The sequence below is a fragment of the Procambarus clarkii genome, chromosome 67 (assembly GCF_040958095.1).
Source record: "Procambarus clarkii isolate CNS0578487 chromosome 67, FALCON_Pclarkii_2.0, whole genome shotgun sequence".
NCBI lineage: Eukaryota > Metazoa > Arthropoda > Malacostraca > Decapoda > Cambaridae > Procambarus > Procambarus clarkii.
In genome coordinates, this window is record NC_091216.1 from 16,967,931 (window position 1) to 16,988,858 (window position 20,928).

General features: G+C 43.2%; 1 protein-coding gene across 5 annotated transcripts in view; it reads left to right on the forward strand.

Annotated features, from left to right (window-relative positions):
- LOC123767555 (pseudouridine-5'-phosphate glycosidase) overlaps positions 1-20,928 on the forward strand; it is a 214,951-nt gene that overhangs the window by 180,235 nt on the left and 13,788 nt on the right. For 2 of the 5 annotated variants that reach the window (XM_045757288.2, XM_069310375.1), the window contains exons 1-5: positions 1,641-1,699; positions 3,446-3,545; positions 6,407-6,572; positions 6,731-6,871; positions 18,812-19,040. In XM_045757288.2, coding sequence (XP_045613244.2) covers positions 3,475-3,545; positions 6,407-6,572; positions 6,731-6,871; positions 18,812-19,040 — 607 coding nt within the window. In that variant the 5' untranslated portion in view covers positions 1,641-1,699; positions 3,446-3,474. Of the gene's footprint in view, positions 1-1,638; positions 1,700-1,752; positions 1,774-3,445; positions 3,546-6,406; positions 6,573-6,730; positions 6,872-18,811; positions 19,041-20,928 lie in introns of those variants that run through there. The other 3 variants (XM_045757287.2, XM_069310374.1, XM_069310373.1) reach the window with 3 other exon arrangements.

The window sequence follows — 20,928 nt, forward strand, 5'->3', positions numbered from 1 at the left end:
GTATATGAAATTGGCTTCAACTGATCCAAGTCTCAGCATCGTAGCGTAAATAGGAATGGAGAAAAAAATGTTTAATTATGTGCCAACAATTTTCCAAAATGTTAAAAAATTAACATCAAATACAAGTGTCGACTGAAATCGTGTCTATGACTCTCTGCTATCACAATAACATAATAAAAAAATTATAAAAAAAGGGAGTTACAAAAAATAGATTTTTTTTCTCATTTGTTTATCGTGTGATTTGCATGAAACTTATACACCTGACTACACGTAATCCTTGCTGTAAGGTTGCCAATTTTGGAGGAAATTGGTTGATGTTAACCTCAGCCACAGATGGCAGCACCTTAGACTTCTTTTCTTCATTACTTTCTTTCAAGTAACATAAACGTAACTACTACTGTTTCATTTTTTATTCAATTTACATGAAACTTACACTTTATATATAAAGTTTTCCTAAGTTCATTTATTGATTTTATAAATAGTAATAAACATGATATATTTGCATATTTTTTTTTTTTTTTTTTGGGGGGGGGGAACTTTGACTATTTGTATTAGTCAAACTAAACATATTTTGGAAAATCTAGTAATACAAATCCTTTATTACATGCTAATGTAACAGAAGAGTGTTATAGAAATGATTTCATTTGAAACTTGTGGTTGTAGTAAATTATTGAAACTATGTAAAATTTATTGAGAAAATCTCCCTTTCTATTTAGGCTGTGATATTGAAACTTAGAGCAGTTGCAGCCCTTTTCATATACAACTAGTCAAAAAAGTTTGGTTGACATTGAACAACTTTCAATATTCACAGATATGTCCCCTTAATGCATATGAGTACAGTGGTGCACAATAAAGTGAATAAACTGCTGTTCATAGGAAGAGAAGGATGATGGGCGCTATATATTCCCGCTCAAAGGATGAGTATGTGGTGTCAATAATTGTGTCAATAGTGCCAATAATTAAACACTTTGCGTTCTATAGTGACTGTATATATTAAATATGCAGCAACTTTTCAACTACTGTATCTTTCTGTACATTTTTAAAAATAAAAGTTGCAATTATTATTATTATTATTATTATTATTATTATTATTATTATTATTATTATTATTATTATTATTATTATTATTATTATTATTATTATTATTAGTAGTAGTAGTATTCTGTTCACTGGATGGGTATGGTGTACACAATACCAAAGTACCAAAGAATACCAAAAGTACCAAAGAGCCAAAGCTCAACCCCCGCAAGCACAACAAGGTGAGTACAATAAACTAGCCCCGATATAGTGGTAACAGTTATACACAGTTTTGCATTTGGAAACCCAAAATGAGATGGAATATAAATGAAATAGAATCAGAAACCTTCAATAATATTTTTGTTTTATCTGTGCATGGCTTCCGTTAAGCAGAAGGCTTAGATTTGTAGACACTTGGTGCAAGGGAGGCTGTGCTGTCAGCTATGCACAGATGCCATGTGTGGTGAAACTTACATAGTTTTTACCTTCACATTTACAAAGCAATAATAACCATCCGTGTAAATCAACAACATTAATTAGTACATAGAAATAATTTTCAAATAAATGCATGCATATTTACATTAAACAAGAGCAGTGAGGTTTCATGTTAGTGTCTAATTTGACTTGTTTACATGTGTCAGCTGACGGCCGGTCCACGTGCGTCTCTTGCTCCGCTCTCCAGGTAGTCACGCTGATTCCTGGGTTTTCTTGAGGGATACTATCTCTAGTAACCTCGATGGGGACAGGAAGCCGGTGGTTTGTCAGAGACACCGTTATCCCGATAATTTTATCCAGCTGAATTTTAAACTGTCTTATAATTTACGACATTTACGACTAGAAATGCTCTACAAATCAAGGGACCCAGAATGTGGAATGACCTTCCCAATCATGTTAAAGACTGTACCTCTCTCAACCAGTTTAAGATAAAAACGAAGCACTACCTAATAAATTCCCTGTAACCTACCTTACCCCTATATTGTCAACCCATGTCTGTTTTTTTAAACAACGCTGTTTTTCGACCTAATTGTATTTGTGCTGCTTTTTCAGCCATGATCCCCCCTTTTTTATTTTTATTTGTTCTCAACACATTTTATACTTTTAAACTCAATTAGTATTAAGTTTTAGTCTTTAATGTTTTTCCTGCTCGAAACACTTTGCGTAATAGTGGCTTTAGGCATTGTATGTACTAGCTCTATAAATCCTATAAATTTTTGTAAAATCTCTTGTATGTATGTACCTTACCTGAATAAATATTTATTTATTTATTTATTTATTTATTTATTTATTTATTTATTTACATTGCGGCTTGTTGAGCTTGTAGTTGTTGCCCGTTCAGTGTGCTACATTGGACGTTTGAAAGAAGTGGTCTAGATTAATATCGTACAAATTTTGTCAGTATTTTTACGGTATCGTTGAAATAATTTCTTTATTGTAGATAGTTAATGGTAATGCTAGCTATCATTTGTACCAGCATCAGAAACAAAATTATTACAAAAAGATCTAATACCTGTAGTTTTGCTGACAATTTGCATTTGACTAGGACTACATTGACAAGCGATGCAAACTCCTAGAGATATGACCGAGTCTAGTCAAGGAGTGGTACATTGTAGGAGTCTGCAGATTTAATGGAATGATCCAGATATATGTTTCTTCTCATACATATTAGTGTAAATTTCACTTTCTCATATCTACAACATTGTGTTGGAGTTCTTGGTGTATTATTGTTCTCAAGCTGGTTCTGTGAAATCCAAGGCTTTAGTAAATTACTACTGTGAAGATGTATTTTTTTGACTAACTTGTCAGTTCTATCATGCATTTAGAGACCAGCACTAAATGGAATCCTCATGCAATGGACTATTATCATAATTAACATTTTTGTTGCATCTGTAGTTGTACTTTTAAATTCCTGAAAGCCTTATTTTATTATTACTACATTGTCATCCCTTTCTCTGCAATTAACGAGAAGGGATGCTGCACTAAAAACTAATTTACTGCAATATGCGAGTGTTGCCAAATTTTTTTCAACATCCTGAATAGTTTGTTCAGACATCTAGTCATTAGAACAGGAGTTTGGGCTTGGTAGCTGCACCTGTTTGTTGACACTACAGGAAAACAAATCCTGATGCATATTGGATATGGGTACAGTATATATCTGTCTGATACAGGAAGCTTGTGTGACTTCTAATGGCACCCATCAAGGCCATAATTTGCTTATCATTCGCAACACCAATGGTTCCAGTGGGTAAATTTGTCAGTGTGTCTTTTGACAGATTAAGCAATGTAAAAGAAGTACTGTACTGTACACAAGGGTTTTTGTTGAGAGGTGAAAGGTGAACGAATACATTGAGATGATCAGCATGTGATGACAAAGGAACTGTGCATATATTACTCAAATTGGTATTTATTGATTTCTCAAATTTTTTTTCAGATAAATTTTTTTTAGCTTAATCAGGAAATATGCTGCGACAACTAAATTGTGTGTCTAGGGGGATTTTAGCAACGGGCTGTACGTCTACTCTGTTTCGAAGGTAAGAAGTATGATTAGATAGTAATGGTATGGAGAGGAATGTAGAATGATTTGGGGCTCTGCTTTGTTGTAATAATTTTTGGGGTTGGAAATTTAAACATTTACTTTAAAACAAAAATGTACATCAAAATCAGGTTATCTTATTTCTTTGAAAATTTCATGTTTTATGCAAGTTAAGATCAGTGGTTAAAGTTAGTTTCATGATTAATTGATTACAGTACTGCATAATACTGTACTGTACATTGTAGTGTAGCTTTGTTATGGATGGCTTTAACCTCTTATTACTGTACTTGTGTTCCTGGTACACTCTACATTTTCACTACCTTGAGGCTCGAAGTGCCTTTGTATATCCTCATGCTCAGATTGAGCTTGTACTCTTCTCCACTCATTAGTTATACTTTTTAAAAAGACTCAAATCCTGGGTCCTACCTTTCAACCATCAGTCAATTGGGTATTAATCAATTATGTATTTCTGAATACTTTGTGCTGTATTATATCTACTCTTGAATCTGTTTATAGACTCTGCCTCTGCCACTTCACTTTATAGTTCATTCCATTCTGCACTACAGTAGTAATAAATAATTTGATTAATATTCTTGATCTTTTGTTTTGGCACTTACTTACTTTCCACCTACAGCCCATTGTTTTTATCCTTCCATTATAAAATAGTATGTTCTCATCTACCTTGATTTTCCTTGTTATTTTGTTGCTTGTGATGAAGGCTTTCCCTGTTCTCTCTTCTTGTGATGTGAGGTTCATTTCCTTTAGTCTGTCCATGTAGCTTATGCCTCCAAGTTCTAGGACCAATTTGGTCATATCTTTGACATTTCATTTGACATCTAGGTCTTCATTTAGCTTGCAGTCATCTACTATATTACTTATTCTCATTTATACCCATTATCTATAAACATAAATGATTGAAACGTCCATTACCTCTGAAAGGTTATTTATAAAATCATCAGGAATGGGATATTTCCAGTCCCCTGTTGAACCCCAGTGGCCACTTCATCACTATGAGGGCACTTCATGACTGTGATTTTGTTTTTATTCCTTAAGTACAGCTTGTGGACTAGTTGTCTGTAGAGTGTTGTCAAAGTCCATGAGGCACTACAAAAATTTGCAGTCTGACTAGCCTTACAAACCTCTAATCTGATGTTAATCAGGTCTTACAATGGCCACAGAAAATATGATGTTTAATGAAGATAAGCTCCAGCTCCTGTACTATGGAAAACTGAAATATAAAAAGAATTGCCACATATAAAATGCAGTCAAATCACATTTTAGAACGAAAAAGCAATGTAATAGATTTTGGCGTAATCGTTTCAGAAGACCTTATCTTTTAAAGAACACAATAAAGTTTCTGGTAGTGCTGCAAGAAAAATGACAGATTGGATAACAAGAACCTTTCAAACAAGGGATACCATATCAGTGATACTTTTAAAGACACCAGTGCTCTCCAAAGTGGGATATTGTTACACAATAACAGCCCCATTCTAAGCCAGAGAAATTGCTGGCCTGGAGGGAGTGCAAAGATCGTCTGCTGCTAAAATCCACTCGATAAAACATAAATTATTGGGACTGATTAAAATTTATAAATTTGTATTCTCTGGAGCACGGGTGGGAGAGATACGTAATAATTTACATTTGGAAAAGATTAGAGGGACTGGTTCCAGATCTGCACATGGAAATAACATCACATGAGACCAGGAGGCTGGCAGGATGTGCAAAATAGTCCCATTGAAAGTCAAAGGTGCAATAGGTATGCTGAGAGAACTCTATCAACAACACAGGCCATAGACTGTTCAATACGTTCCCACTGCAGATAAGGGATATAATTGCCCGACCTCTCTCGAAGTTGAAAAGAGAACTTGATAAACACCTCAAAAGGATACGTGATAAACCAGACTGTGATTCATGTCAGGCTGTGAGCAGCCACATCTAACCATCTGGTTGACCAGAGCACCAACCAGAGGTCTGATCAGAAATTGGGCTGCAGGGACATCGATCCTCAAAATCACTGCAGGGTAACCACAAGGTATGGTTATTATTGCTGTCTGATCTGTTATAGAATTTTATCATGTTCATGAGGAAGGATTTGTTATTCATGTAAACATAGGAACAGAGGAAACTGCATAAGTCCTTGTGTTGATGTGTCCAATCGTCTTGTTTTTTCAACCTCAGATGCTCTGTTCTGGGAACTCTGTACCATGGTTCCCTGTACTTGAGTACAGCTGTCATGGTTGCTCCTCAGCATGGTTAAGTTCAATCAGCCAAGGAAATATTGCATGCATGATCTCTGGAAGGTTTCACTCTTAAAGCTGTCATCTTGCTGGTGTCCTGTGTGGTTGTATGGGCTTGAGGGTTTTTGGGGTTGCATCACACCTTTGCTTTTCATTGTCTACTAAGGATTTGTTTTCTGTGTTGTCATTGCATAGCACTTGGGAAGTGTCCTCCTTTATTGGCATTTCATAAAGTGTGTTCATGTATTTGTATGATTACCTCATTGTAATTACTTATTTGTATACATATACAGTATATGCATGCATGAATGGGAGAGTTACATATTTAATTAAGTATTGTACAACATATTTTCCCTTTACTCTAAAAGTTATTTTAACTTTCATAAAACACTTCTCTTGGAATTCTGAACCATATACAGTAATATAATATACCCGAACTGTGTTGACCTTCCTATGATCAGACGATGAAATTAGATTTTTCGCCATGACTTGCTTTTCCTAGAGAGTTAAGTTTAGAATAAGCCTAAGAAAAATTTAATAACTGTTCCTTATAGTTGTTATATTTGCACGTGTTCATTATTCATTTTGATTCAAAATCTAATGTTTGTGCTTGTATTGGTAGCAATCGTCATCAGTCGTGTAGCATTGCTGTCGGCCAAGAAGTGAAAGAAGCACTGTTGTCGCATCAACCAGTTGTTGCCTTAGAGTCTACAATTATCACTCATGGAATGCCATATCCTCAGAATTTGGAAACTGCCATTAAAGTTGAAGATATTATCAGAAAAGAGGTTACACGAAGTTATCAATTTACTTTGGTGTAATTAATGTACTGTATACTGTATGTATATATATATATACTGTTTGAAATTAAAATTTTATTGGAATACACAATATTTAATCCAGTAATAGAAATGTACTAAAGTGCCATATAATTTTCATTCTTTAGGGAGCTGTGCCTGCCACAATAGCCATTATAAAGGGGCAGGTTCATGCAGGCATAACTTGTGAACAATTGCACTTTTTAGCTGCCAAAAAGGATCCGTGTATAAAAACCTCACGAAGAGATTTTCCCTATGTTTTGGCAAAGGTAAGTTGTATTGATTTAAAACAAGCTCATTATTGTTCAGTTTTGATTAATAAATCTAGTTTAACCCTTAGGCTGCTAAGGGCCATTTTGCCTTTAACACCCACAGGTGCAACAAAAAGTACCAATTCCAAATTTTTTTCTTAATCTTTATTTGTCAAAGATAAAGCAACGTCAACAAATGCAGGAAGTAAGCAGACGGGAAGGACAAAAAAAAGCCTTGCTTAAATCAGATGTTAGATTTATTTGTGTTCCCGGAGTAGGGGAAAAATAAAAAAATAAAATTAATTGTACTTACCAATGACATAAATGAGCCGAGAAGTTGAGCTTATCTAGCTAATATATTTTATATTAGATCGGGACATTAGCTATGGAGTTCAGACCTACCAGGGACCATGAGCCAGAACCTGGCCCCTTCAGAGAGGTTTCTGGGAGCAATGGCCCTGGAAAACCTCCCTCTGGTTGGGGGTTTTCCTTATCTGCCATCGACCAGGGTTAGGCACCCATAAAGTTAGGCATAACAAACCAAACCTCAAATGGCAAGAAACTAACAACCAAAACCGAACAGAGAGGTAGAACTCCCTTCAATCCCAAGGAAACAAACAAAGGTAACACATTACTGCTGCGCTGCTCATCCGCACAGCCTTCCCCTCCCAGAGAGGGGAAGGGGGGGGCCCCGGACCTCACTGCGTCGACTGCATAGCACTCCAGTTCGTAAGCTAATGTCGACCGGGACAGACGATTCTCTGGCCTCGGTTTCCTAGGCGGTGTTTGCCTCCGTGGCGCTCACTTCCGTGTTTTTGTGTTGTGTGGTGGCCAGGTGTTCTTCATCAGTGCCGCCTGGGCTGCATGCGCTTAGGGGCTTCCTTTCCTAAGCGCCCTGTGAGTACTGCCCCTGCGTGTCAGGGTTTTCTTCCCTGGGGCGTTTGGGACCCATTCTTGTAGGGGTTCTGGTGCTCGTAGGGGTTCAAGCCCTCGTTGCCCTTGGGGCCAGCTGGGGCTTGGGGCCCTTGTTTGGCCTTTGGTAGGGATTGATATTGTGCTGGTTAGGGCATCAAGGTGTTGTGCGACCTGCTACCTACGCAGCGACCGGTTTCTGTTGCCTCTGGGGCCGGTGTACTTTTGTGGGGTTTCTTTTCTTTTTTCATTTTCCTGGTGGGGGTTTGCCAAGTGTGGCTATAGTTCCACTGGTATTGTTTGGTGGCCTTCTGCTAGGCCCCCCATGATTGTGCACATCGCAGGGATTTTCAGTGTTGGCATCTCCCCTTGTTAGATTTGGGTGTTAACCAGTTAGCGACACCTTGCCTGGGCTTCCCGTAGTTGTTACATTACGGGCTCTGAAAAACCCTGTCAGGGCTCGGTGGACCACTGGATGTGTCTTCTGGGCTCCAACCCGTCTTGTTCGGGATCGTTGGTTGCTGTGCACTTGTCTCGGGGTGACAGTCGCCTCTTTTTACCTCCGTCATGCTGCCTGTTGGGTCACTGACACCTTGACCCGGAGGCTTGCGAGTTGTGTTTTCTACTTGTTCTCCAGTACTCTCCTGATGACCTTACTGTTAAGAGTTCAGGCGGCATCCGTGTAGCATGCTCAGTTAGGTTGCTGCAATGCGCTATGTTGGTTTTCCACCCGGATGCCCCTAGGCCTCCCCATTTTGGTTAGGTGTTGTTCGCCCCTTTCCCCTCCCTGTTCCCGGCTCCTGACTGCGGGTTTCGGGGTCAGGGCGGGGTTTAGTTAGTGCCGAGACTCGGGCGGCTTTGGGGACTGCCCCGTTCGGGTTGAAGACGGAGGTTTTCGAGCTTGTTCCTCCTGCTGAGGCTTCTGGGTCTTACCAGCGGCCCTTTCTTTGCTGCCTTTCCCCTGGACTCTTCCTTTTCTTTAAGGGCGGAGAGTGTGGAGGACAGCTTCGCCTCGGGGACTGTGTGTTTTCGGCTCTCTTGCGTCGGTCGTGGCTCCTTGTTCTGATGGCCATTTTCTTTCTGCGGGTTGCTTCCCTGCCTGGCCACCGGGGCAGCGTTGCGGTTTATTTACCTCTGCTTGGGTGTGCGAGCTTGTGTTTTTTGGGGGAGTTTTTCACCTCCTTCAGGGGGTTTTATCCTCCTGTTGCCATTTCTTTGCCATTTCTGGGGTGTTCTGTCCTTCCGTTTTTCTGGGAACGCTTGGGTGTTGGTTTTTACACCGGTTTTTGTGTTTTCTGACTGTTTGGGTCTGGTCCCTCTGGTTTGAGCTCAGTGTCCCTGTCTGTTTATGCTTGCTCCCACACCTTGTGTCCCTCGGTTTTCGGTCCGTTTTGGTCGTTTCACTCGGGGTTCTGTCTGGGGTGCTGTGCTTTGCCCTGTCTGTGGTGTATTTCTGCCGACAAATGTGGTGGTTTGGTCTCCCCCTGGTTCGATTCCAGGTTCCTTTCGGTTCTTTGGTTTCGTTCCGGAGGTTTCTTCCTCTTGGGCCCCCTTTGGGGGTTCGGGAGGTTTTTAGTTACCTCGTATGTGATCCGGTTCTGCCTTATGGGGTTCCGGGATCTTCCTGGCTTGCAGGAAGACCCCCAGTTGCTGATCTTTTTGGGTCTTGGCAAGTGTTGTGGTCGTGCCGGGGCCTTGGTTTTTGTTGTCGAGATAGGCCTTTTGGTGCGTCTTTTTGTGCTCTCTTGGTGCCTTCTTAGTCTGGCCGGTGCAGTGCTCTCTGCCCACCGGTCGGCGGCTTATCTTTTTTTTTTTTTCTTTATTTCTGGGAGGAGTCCCGTCGGCTCCCCGGAGCTATCCAGGCTGATATGCTAATGTCAGACTTTGGCATCAGTCATGTGTATGGAGTTCTGTGGGCCTACCGGGGACCATGAGCCAGAACCTGGCCCCCCTCACAGAGGCATGAGGAGCAGTGGCCTATAGAAAAATCCCCGTGTGGTTGGAAGCATTCTATATCTGCCATTGACCGGGTTAGGCACCCAGAAAGGTAAGCGTCCCAAAACAAACCCTGATTCTGGTGAAAATTGCTACAAAAAGCCGAACAAGTGGATAGAATACCCCCAAACAGAAACGAGCAAACGAGTATGATGTCACACGTCGCTGCGCCGCTGTCTGCGCCGCTTTCCCCCCTCCCCCCCCTCCCCAGGAGGGGGAAAGAAGGGCCCCATACCCCCACACCAGCCATCCACCTCTCAGTTCTGAGGCTAATGCCTCAGAACTCGGTCTGCGGTCGTATGCTCTGGCTCCAGTTATTGTTTCAGCACTGTGCCTTGTGTGTGGTGTCTGTCTTCTAGGAGGTGCGCGACCTAGGAGTGATCCTTCAGCACTTGAGCTGCATGCGCCTAGGGCTCCCTTAACTATCACCCTAAATCCTTAGGGTGATAAATCACCCTTAGCCCTGTTAGTACTGCCCTTGGGGCCACCTTCCACAAGCTCCTTGGGTTCTGCCTCTGCTAGGCCGGTTACTGTTCGGTTTTCAGCCCCCATTGTGTGCAGGGGTGTTTTGTCTCCCTTGTTTACTTTAGGGTAAGGGGCAGTTTGCACTGGTACGGGGTGCAGGGTACTGCGTAGCTTGTTTTCACTATTCAAAGCGGTCGGCTCTGTTCCGCCTGGGTACGCTGTCCTCTTGCGGGGTTTTCTTTTTCTTTTTGTTTTCCTGCCTGGTGGGGGGGGGGGGCCCTGCCTTGGTTGCCCCCTGAGTACAGTTCCTGGGTACTAATTCTCTTTGGTGATACCCCTGTTAGGTCCCCATGAGTGTACACGTCCCGGGGGTTCAGCTCTTAGTGAGTCGTTTGGTAGTTTTGGACACCGGTTAGCAGTGCCCTGCCTGGGCTTCCCTGAGAGTGAGTTCTGTCTCAGGATCCTGGGAATCCCCTAAGGGGGCGTATGGGACCAATGGATGTGACCCCTGAGTCTCCTCGCTTTGTGCGAGTTCGAGGGTTGCTCTGTCCCTTTGTCTCGGGGTGACTCTCATTGTTTTTGTCTCCGTAATGTTGCCTGTTGGGTCGGTGACACCTTCGACCCGGAGTCCTGCGAGTTTTGTTGCTTGCTGGTGACTTGGTTTACCCAGTCTAGAGTAAGAGAGAGACCCTTGTGTAGGGAGAAATAGCAGTGTTAAATGTTGAAAAACAGTCTGGAACTCTTACCCCTTTCAAATGCACAGAACATCATCTCAACAGGAAAATGTAATCTCCTAAAAAAATCAATGTAAACAAAAGGTATAAAATGGTTAAGAAAAAGCAGATTCAATGCAAGAAAATATAGAGAAACAACAGTGTTAAATGAAGAAAAACAGCCTGGAACATTATAAGACATATAAATGAAGTATTGGGAAATGTGTATGACATGTATAGGAAGAGGACATTATTGGAACCAGGCAGGCAGGGACATGTGCAAGCCCCTATCAGTCACTTGGGAGAGAGAGGCAGTGACAACCAGACCCGTGTAAGGTACGAGATTGAAAGCCTTACCCTAAAGTAACGCTAACAACACCCGCTCTTACTTTCTTATAAATAGAGGAAGTGCAGGGGTCTGTATAGTAATAATCTCCAGTTCTAACTACATGGGACAAGAAATACACCTTGGGGTACAATTTTTCAAAAAGGATTTTATTTAACAAATATTGTACCAGATTTTATCATACTTCTTAGAACAGGGAGGGGGGGGGGGGTGTATGTGGATCCACCACAGGATTGATGCAGACAAAAGGGGGGGGAGGGAAGGTTCCTTCTCCCTCTACAACCTGGGACTTAAGGTCATTACTCTATTCCACTCCTCTTAGGTCACTACAAAGGGCCTGGGTTTACAAATGGATATACAAAATAAATGTGGATAACCCCCATGTGACACATAGCTGAGCACATACACCTGAATTAACAACACACCATTCTCCCTACACACAGGGTTCCAAAAATCCTTATTTTCACAAATTCCTTTCTCTAACTCCTTATAATTAACTAATTGCCCTTCCTTGGGATGCAGGCGTTATGCAGCTCCATGTGCAGGTCCCTTCCCTTTCGGCTGTGCTGGTTACTAAGGACTTGAGTGCTCGTGGCCTCTTGGCTTCGGCTTTGCGCTTCTTGTCTCCTTGAGCTGTCTTCGGACTGGCTTGGGGAGGATGTGGAGGCGCATGGGGCTGGGCCCTGGGTCTGATGCCTTGGGCTCGGCGGCTCGCTCGTTGTCTGCCTTGATGAAGCTGTTTGCGCCGATCCTGCGGGATGCAGTGTCACTGTGTTATGCCTCCCGGCTCGTGTGTTGGCAGGTGGTACTTGCTTTCTCCCTGGAATCTCCCTGGGCTCTGGCTATTAGGTTGTCTTCACCCTTCTGCCCTTTGTTGTTTTGCAGATTCTACTGTGGCGCAGTATCTGCAGGTGGCTTTGGCTAGTTGTCGTCTCATGTCTGACTTGTTGGTTCTCTGGGGGCCCCGAAGGGGGACCTTCCCGGAGGGGTCGTGCCAGGGCTCGGGGTTTCGCTCGTCGAGGTAGACCACTGGTTCCAGTCTCGGGGCCGGCACCTCCTTCGGAACCGCCTTCGTCTGGTTGGCGCAGTGTTCGCTCTGTGTGGGGCTCAAGTTCTCGTAGGGGACTCCGGCCCTTTCGCGGTTTGTTCCATTGACAGGGCGATGGGGGTAGGCTTGCTCTGTTCACTCACGCCTGGTCTCATGATTTGTGGGCTTTTCGGGTCATCTCCAACGGTCCGTGGTGGCGTTGGGTGGCGGCTCCTCCTTCAGGGGGCTCAGGGCAAGCCTCTTCCCATGCGCTTTGTCAGGTCATCTTGGAGTGGATTCGCTTGGGCGTGGTTGAAACGACGACATCCATCAGGTGGGTCTCCCGCCTGTTTCCAGTCCTGAAATGGGACTGTGGACCTGAGGTTCATTCTGGACTTGTCCCGTCTGAACCCCTGGGTTCATTGCCCCTCCTTTCGGATGACTACATTGTCCCAGGTCTGGCTTCTGTTGGAGCCGGGTGCTTGGATGGTGTCCCTGGACCTCCGGGACGCGTATTGGCACATGCTGATTCATCCGGGTTCAGGGACTGGCTCAGTTTTGTTGTGGGGTGTCAGTGTTACCACTTTCATTTCCTTGTCTCCCATTCGGGTTGAATCTGGCACCCCGCGTTTTTACGCACCTTACGCGGGTCGTGGTGGCCCGTCTGCATCTTTTAGGTGTTCGGGTGTTGGCCTACCTCGACGACTGGGCTCCCAGCCGGTCCGCATGTCTGCTAGCCAGGGGTTTGGTTCTTTCCCAGCTCACCAGGTTTGGGTTCTTGGTGAACTGGAGGACGTTCCATCTGGTCCCCTCCCAGGTTCGGACTTGGCTGGGTCTTGTTTGGGACTCTCGAACCGCTTCCTTGTCTCTCCCTCCGGAGTCTCTCTTTTGTCTGCGGTCCTGCCTCTGCTGTTTTCTGGAAGGCTCCAGGGCACCCGGTGGTTGCTCGAGGGTCTGTGAGGGAGCCTGAACTTTGTGATGTTGGTCTACCCGCCGGGTCGGGTGCGGCTGCGTCGCCTGTTCTGGTTCCTTCGGTGACATCCCTTCCACCTTTCTTGCGATCGCTGGGTTCGACCCCCGGGATCCTTGCATCAGTTGCTACATCACCAGCTGCTTCTTCGGGATTTTCAGGGTAATGGCGCCTACCCGAGCCCTCGCTCGATGTATTGATGGACACGTCGTCTGTCGGCTGGGGCTTTGTGATCAGATGTACCCCAGGCCAGCCCTCGGTGGTGGGGTCCGTCCTTCTGTCGAGCCCACAGCACAGTGCGGGAGTATGCGGCAGTTCAGTTTGCGCTTTGCAGGGTTCGGGTCGCCCGCGGATCAACGATTCAGCTCCATTCGAACTGCTCCCCGGTGGTTCATTGCCTGAACCGAGGGGGTTCGATGCGGTCCCTGGCACTTTGCCGCTGGTCGCTTATGGTGACTCGTCTGCTGAGTTCTCGGGGTTTGGCTCTCCTGGCAATTCATGTTCGAGGGTGTCCAACGTCTTGGCGGACGGCCTGTCTCGGTTCGTTTCCCCTGTCCACAGAATGGACGGTCGACACCGACTCCTTCAGTTAGCTCTGCCAGACGTTCGGGCGCCCGGAAGTGGACCTGTTTGAGTCGGCGTGGTTGCGGCGCCTTCTGATATATGTGGCGCCCTTCCCCAACTGTGAGGCTGTTGGGGTTGATGCTTTTTGGCAGGACTGGTCGAGGTGGGGGTTCCTGAGCCTCTTTCCCTTGGTTCAGCTGTTGCTCCAGGTCCTGACTCGCTTGGAGACTTACCACAGGAGAGTAATCCTTTTGGCCCCATGGTGGCCGGCCCAGCCTTGGTTTCAGGCGCTGCTTGCATGGAGTCTGAACCCGGAGGTTTTCCCGCGGTTCCGCCTCTTTCAGCAGATCGGACCGGTGCGTCACGTGGCTGGTTCAGTCTTCTCCTCGAGTCTACATGTATGGTATTTTTGACTCGAGTCAATCATCATCTCTATGGTGATCAGGTAGCTTTGTTGTTGGTGTGTCCCACCTGCGGGCTTCTTTTCAGCAGCAGTATGAAGTCTGTTGGCGGTCCTTCCATTTCTTTCTTCGGCTTCATAGGTATACTAGTACTTCGCTGTTGGTTAAGATTGTCTTGTCCTTTCTTTCTTGGTTGTTCCAGGACCGTCGTCGTAGACGTCTGCTCGTCTACGAGCAGCAGGGTCCTCGCTGCTTGTTACTTGGCCCGGTAACTGCAGGGTGGATCGCTGGTGCGGTGGTCTGGGGCTGCGCAGACATGCGGTGCAGCTCGTGTGACGTCATGCTCATTTGTTCATTTTCATTTGGGGAGTTCTGTCCACTCGTTTGTGTATTTTCTTCGTTTTAACCAAAATAGGGGTTTATTTTTGGGCGCTTACCTTTCTGGGTGCCTGTCCCTGTCGATGGCAGATATAGAATGCTCCAAATCACATGTGCATTTCTATAGGCCAATGCTCCTTGTGCCTCTCTGAGGGGGGCCAGGTTCTGGCTCGAGGTCCCTGGTAGGCCTAGAACGCCACCCACTTCAACTGATGCCAAAGTTAGGGATATTCATATCAGCCTGGATAGCTCTGGGGAGCCTCTGGGACTCGCCCAGAAAAATGGCGTTTCATTACATTCAATGCTGGTTTTTTTAATAATAAATAATTTTGTTGGGCACAGGCATCCTGTGTGTAATTACCTAAGTGTAGTTACTGGATGAGAGCTACACTCATAGTGTCCCGTCTTCCCAGCACTCTTTGTCATATACAGTAACCCTTTGAAACTATTAATGGTTTTTCTCTCCACTACCTCACTTAACTTATTCCAACACTACCACTGTTTGCAATATCTTGAGATGAGGTTATCTTAAGATGATTTCGGGGTTTTTAGTGTCCTCGCGGCCCGGTCCTCGATCAGGCCTCCACCCTCAGGAAGCAGCCTGTGACAGCTGACTAACACCCAGGTACCTATTTTACTGCTAGGTAACAGGGGCATAGGGTGAAAGAAACTCTGCCCATTGTTTCTCGCCGGCGCCTGGGATCGAACCCAGGACCACAGGATCACAAGTCCAGCGTGCTGTCCGCTCGGCCGACCAGCTCCCTTTCCTTTGCAAAAGTGAACTTTCTAATGGTCTTTCAGCCAACCCGTCCTCAGAACAAGTCCATTCCATCCAGTGATCAACCCCAAAGATGCGTTCATAAATTTTAACGTGCTGTTCATTCAAAATTTTCTCAGATATAAATTAATATTGTTATATGTTTGCATACTGTGCATATTTAGGCATTGGTTAGGTTAGGTGTTTAGGTTCTATTGGCAATTATTTGTATTTGTAGTATATGGGTGAAGCATTTACAGCGTTGTGGTTTTAAGTCGTCAGCGGAGCACTTGCTCGAGAAGTGTTTGAACGTCATCAATTGTGAGTCTGATACAGACTCGCAACTGAAAAAAACAGTAAACTGTAAACAGGGGGTTAGGCAGGTGCATGGAATGGACTTTGGCCTTAGTTTGTGAGGACGGGCTGCTTTTAGCAGCTTTGTTTAGTTAGCTTAAATCTAAGACCTCATGTTCTTGAGGTTCCAAGTTTCAAGAATTCTTCATTATCAATTTTGCTGATTACCTTTACTATTTTATATATACTGATCATATTGCCTTTTTTTTATATTTCTATCTTCTATTTTCCAGCTTTGGCATACAGTATTTAACACCTTTAATCTCTCTTTGTAGCTCCTGTCTTTCAGTTCTGGAAACTATTTTGTTGCACATCTTTGGATTTTGTAGTTGATGTGCTTCTTGAGATATGGACACCATACAACAGTTGCGTATTCTAACTTTTGTCTCACAAAAATCATGAATAATTTCTTTAATATTTCACCACCCATGTATTTAAAAACAATTTTGAGATTGGAAAGCATAGCATAGGCTCCTTGTACAATACACTTTATAAGATCCTCAGGTGATTGTTTTCTGTGCAGAACCATCCCTAGATTTTACTCGTTATCAGAATTCTTTAAAGGATTTTCACACACTCACTCTAATTTGTGAGATGTGTGTGGCCTATTTTCTCCTATTTTACATTCCACACCATGACATTTATTCACGTTAAATTTCATTTGCCAGATGTTGCTCCATGCACGTATTTTGTCCAGGTCTTCTTGAAGGGCATGACAGTCATCTAACTTTCTCATCTTCCCTATTATCTTAGCAGTATCACCAGACATGTTCATATACAGCAATTCTGTATTCCATCTGGTAGATCGTTTATGTAGATGGTGAACATTACCAGTGCAAGTACGCAAAGTACCCTGTGGTACGCTACTCGTGACATTTGTCCAGTCTGATTCATTGCCTCTGATTACTGCCCTCATTTTTCTGCTAGTTAGAATTTTTGTTATCTAACATAGAAATTTGTTATCCATGTTTGAAGTCTCTCTGTTACTCCTCTAGTATGTTAAAGTTTCCAGAACAACCTTTTGCATGGGACTCTTGTTGAAAGCCTTATTAAGGTCCAGATAAATGCAGTCAACCCACCATCTCTTCCCTGTAAAATCTCTGCAGCTCTATCATAGAAACTAAGCAAATCTATTAAACAGGATCTTCTTGATCGAAAACCATACTGTCTCTGATATCATGTCATTTCTCTCCCAGGTGTTCTACCCATTTGTTTATTATTTTTTCCAATGTTTTGTCAACTATGCTTGTCAACAATACAGGTCTATAATTAAGAGGGTCTTCTCTGCTACTGTTTTTGTATATTTGAATTACTGTATGTTAGACTATTACCATATGTGTGTACTTGTCTAGTTGTGATTGCGGGAGTTGAGCTTTGGCTTTTTGGTCCTGCCTCTCGACTGTCAATCTGCTGGTGTACAGGTTCCTGAGCTTATTGAGCTCTTATCATATATACATTTGAAACTGTGCATGGAGTCAACCTCCACCACATCACTTCCTAATGCATTCCATTTATTAATTATCCTGACACTGAAAAAAAGTTCTTTCTTATGTCTTTGTGGCTCATTTGGGAACTTAGTTTCCACCTGTGTTCCCTTGTGCAAGTACCACCCATGGTAAATAATCCATCCTTATTTACCCTGTCAATTCCCCTGAAAATTGAGTACTGTAATTTGCAGAGTAATCTGAGAATTACACACTCCTGTGTAATTACCTAAGTGTAGTTACAGGATGAGAGCTACGCTCGTGGTGTCCCGTAACACCCGTGTGGTGGTGTGTGTGTGTGTGTATGTGTGTGTAATTACCTAAGTGTAGTTACGGGATGAGAGCTACACTCACGGTGTCCCGTCTTCCCAGTACTGTCATGTGACGCTTTTAAACTAAGTACTGATGGTTTTGAACTCTTCCACCTTCTCACTTAACTTGTTCTAGCCATCTTCCACCCTGTTTGTATAAGTGAACTTCCTAATATTTTTTAAGCAGCTTTGTTTCCTTAGTTTGAACCTATGTCCTTTTGTTCTTGAAGTTGCATTTTTTCTTTGTCAGTTTTGGCAATTCTTGTTACTATTTTGTGCGTAGTGATTGTATCACCCTTTGTGTGTATGTGTGTGTTCAGTAAATGAAAATATCAAATGGAAACCACATATAAAATTCAGTCAAATCACACTATTTACAGAAAAAGCATTATACAGGTGCTGTAAAAGATTTGGGAGTAATTGTGTTGGAAAACCTAATTTTTATGAGTACAATATTGTAGCTGTCACAACTGCAAGAAAAATGACACGTTGGATAACAAGATCCTTTAAATCAAGAGATGCCAGACCAGTGATGATACTGTTTTATGACATTATTGTTCTTTAAGGTGAAATATTGTTGCACACTAACAGCCCCATTCAAAGCTGGAGAAATTTCTGACCTGGAGAAAGTGAAAAAAGGTCTTATAGTGCTTGAGTGTACTAAATAAAGCATCTTATCAACATTAAGGGCCCAAAACTTTTCAACACTCGCTCTAAACCTAGAGACAGGACTTGCTGACTTATGATGGTGTTCGAGAGAGAGAGAATCTTGATCAGGTATCCAAAGTACACCTGATCAACTGGGTTGTGACACACATGTCAGACTGCAAGCAGCCACATCTAACAGCTGGGTTGACCAGACCTCCATCTAGGAGGCCTGGTCAGAGACTGGGCTGCGGGGACAATGTTCCTTGGAACCATCGACAGATAGCACTATATTAAATTTGATACTGATAGAGTATTAGTTATCTGCTTAATTATAAGAGTCCCTGTTAATTTTCCTTTAGATTCAGTGTGGAATACATTCCTTGCAAATAAGAACAGTAACTGCATTAGGGGGTGGCTTACACATGTATGCTAAATTGGTAGAGCATTAAATATTTTTGTTAGATACATGCACATATTAACTGTACTACTAGTTGACAATATTTTCCATTTGAATGTATATCTAGTGTGTATCACATGTAAATTAATATGCATCTGCTTTTGATCAATGTGTGGCTAAATCAAAATGCTCATATTTATTTTGAAATAATCTTCCTTTAATGTATTTTTTAACAGGGTATCAGTGGTGGAACTACAGTCTCAGGAACAATGATAATTGCACATAAGATGAATATTCCCATTTTTGTGACTGGTGGTATTGGAGGAGTACATCGTGGGGGAGAGAATACGTTGGATATATCTGCGGATCTCACTGAGCTTGGACGTACACCAGTAACTGTTGTATCAGCAGGTGTCAAGAGCATTCTCGATATAGGGAAAACATTAGAATATTTAGAAACACAAGGTTAGTTGTAAAAAAATTAAGCACTTGTACTTGCCTATTTGTACTCGCCTATGTGTGCTTGTGGGGGTTGAGCTCTGGCTCTTTGGTCCCGCCTCTCGACTGTCAATTAACTGGTGTACAGATTCCTGAGCCTACTGGGCTCTTATATCTACATTTGAAACTGTGTATGGAGTCAGCCTCCACCACATCTCTGCCTAATGCATTCCATTTACTAACTACTCTAACACTGAAAAAGATCATTCTAATGTCTCTGTGGCTCATCTGGGTACTAAGTTTCCGCCTGTGTCCCCTTGTTCGTGTTCCACCCGTACTAAAGAGTTTGTCTTTGTCCACCTTGTCAATTCCCCTGAGAATTTTGTAGGTAGTTATCATGTCTCCCTTTACTCTTCTGTCTTCCAGGGACGTGAGTTTCAGCTCCTTTAGCCTTTCCTCGTAGCTCATACCTCTCGGTTCCGGAATGAGTCTGGTGGCATACCACTGAATCTTCTCTAACTTTGTCTTCTGTCAATTCTGTCAAATCAACTTTGTCAACTCCCTAAGTTGATACACTGGTAATACTAAGTTCTGGCTCCACCCACTATGCCTCTTGAAATCCATTCATTACCTACTGGAAAGCAGGATCAGAAATCAACCCAAAACCAGGGTAAACCCACCAGAGAGGGTCTGCTTAAAGGAGATCAGGAGTTCAGTTTGGCAGGTTTTAGGCTTCAATCTCTCTGAACCCAGCAGTATTGGTTCACTGACTTTCTGGATGCCTTCCTCGGTGAGGTGGAGGAGTGTTATCTGTACCTCCGTGAGGGTGCCAAGTTCTGGGACCAGATTCACGAAAGTACTTACGCAAGCACTTATGAACCTGTACATCTTTTCTCAATCTTTGGCAGTTTTGTTTCCAATTATTAAACAGTTAATGAGCTCCGAAGCACCAGGAGGCTGTTTATATCAATAACAACAGTTGAATGGGAAATTTTCATGCTCGTAAACTGTTTAATAAATGTAACCAAAGCCGTCAAAGATTGAGGAAAAATGTACACGTTCGTAAGTGCTTGCGTAAGTGCTTTCGTGAATCTGGCCCCTGGCTTTGGTCTCCTGTTGACCAAACTTAACTCACGGCTGATGCGATCTAGTAGTTAGGAGCCATCTCGGTGAGTTAGCTCCTGGGAGCCACTGGGGCTCATCCAGAAAGTGGTGTTTCATTACATTCAATGCTGTGTTTTTAGGGCAGTTTGCCTCGGTTTGAGTTGGTCTCTGATCCTCAATTGCTCTCTGCCTCTAGAGGGAAGGCAAGTGAAATTTGAACAGACCTATGTCTCTAGTAGGCAGTGAGAGTCTCATGGATACCATTGATAGTTTGAGCAGTAATGGATAGTGCTTAAACTCAGGGAAGTGACTGAAGTCAATCTCAGAATGGGATTACATTCTAAGCTCTTATAACTTTTACTTTCATAATATAAAATATTTCAGATAATTTTATGGGCTGATCCATAGTTGCTCCACAGTTCATACCAAACATCAAGACAAGAGTTTGATGTGCTTATAAAATGCGATGGGAACCTGGGGATTTGAGATTGATGCAAAACCAAGTGAAACTGCCCAGAAAGTGCAAGCAAAGCAAAATAATGTATGTATCTTGATTAAAGATAGAAAATATAGAAACAAGGGATATGTAGTTTGCAGAATGTCGGCAAACTATGTACTAGTACCCAAGTGCACCATCGGGTGGCAGTTGCAGGCATCCAGGGTCCATCCTGCATGCCTTCTCAATCATGTGTCATTCCAAGATGCACCCAATCCCCATGGGCAAGAAGGGCAGAAAATGGCTGTATTGGGGGCTACTGAGAAGTGTGGCCGGCATTGAATTAATTACATTCAATGCATGACTTGTGGGATG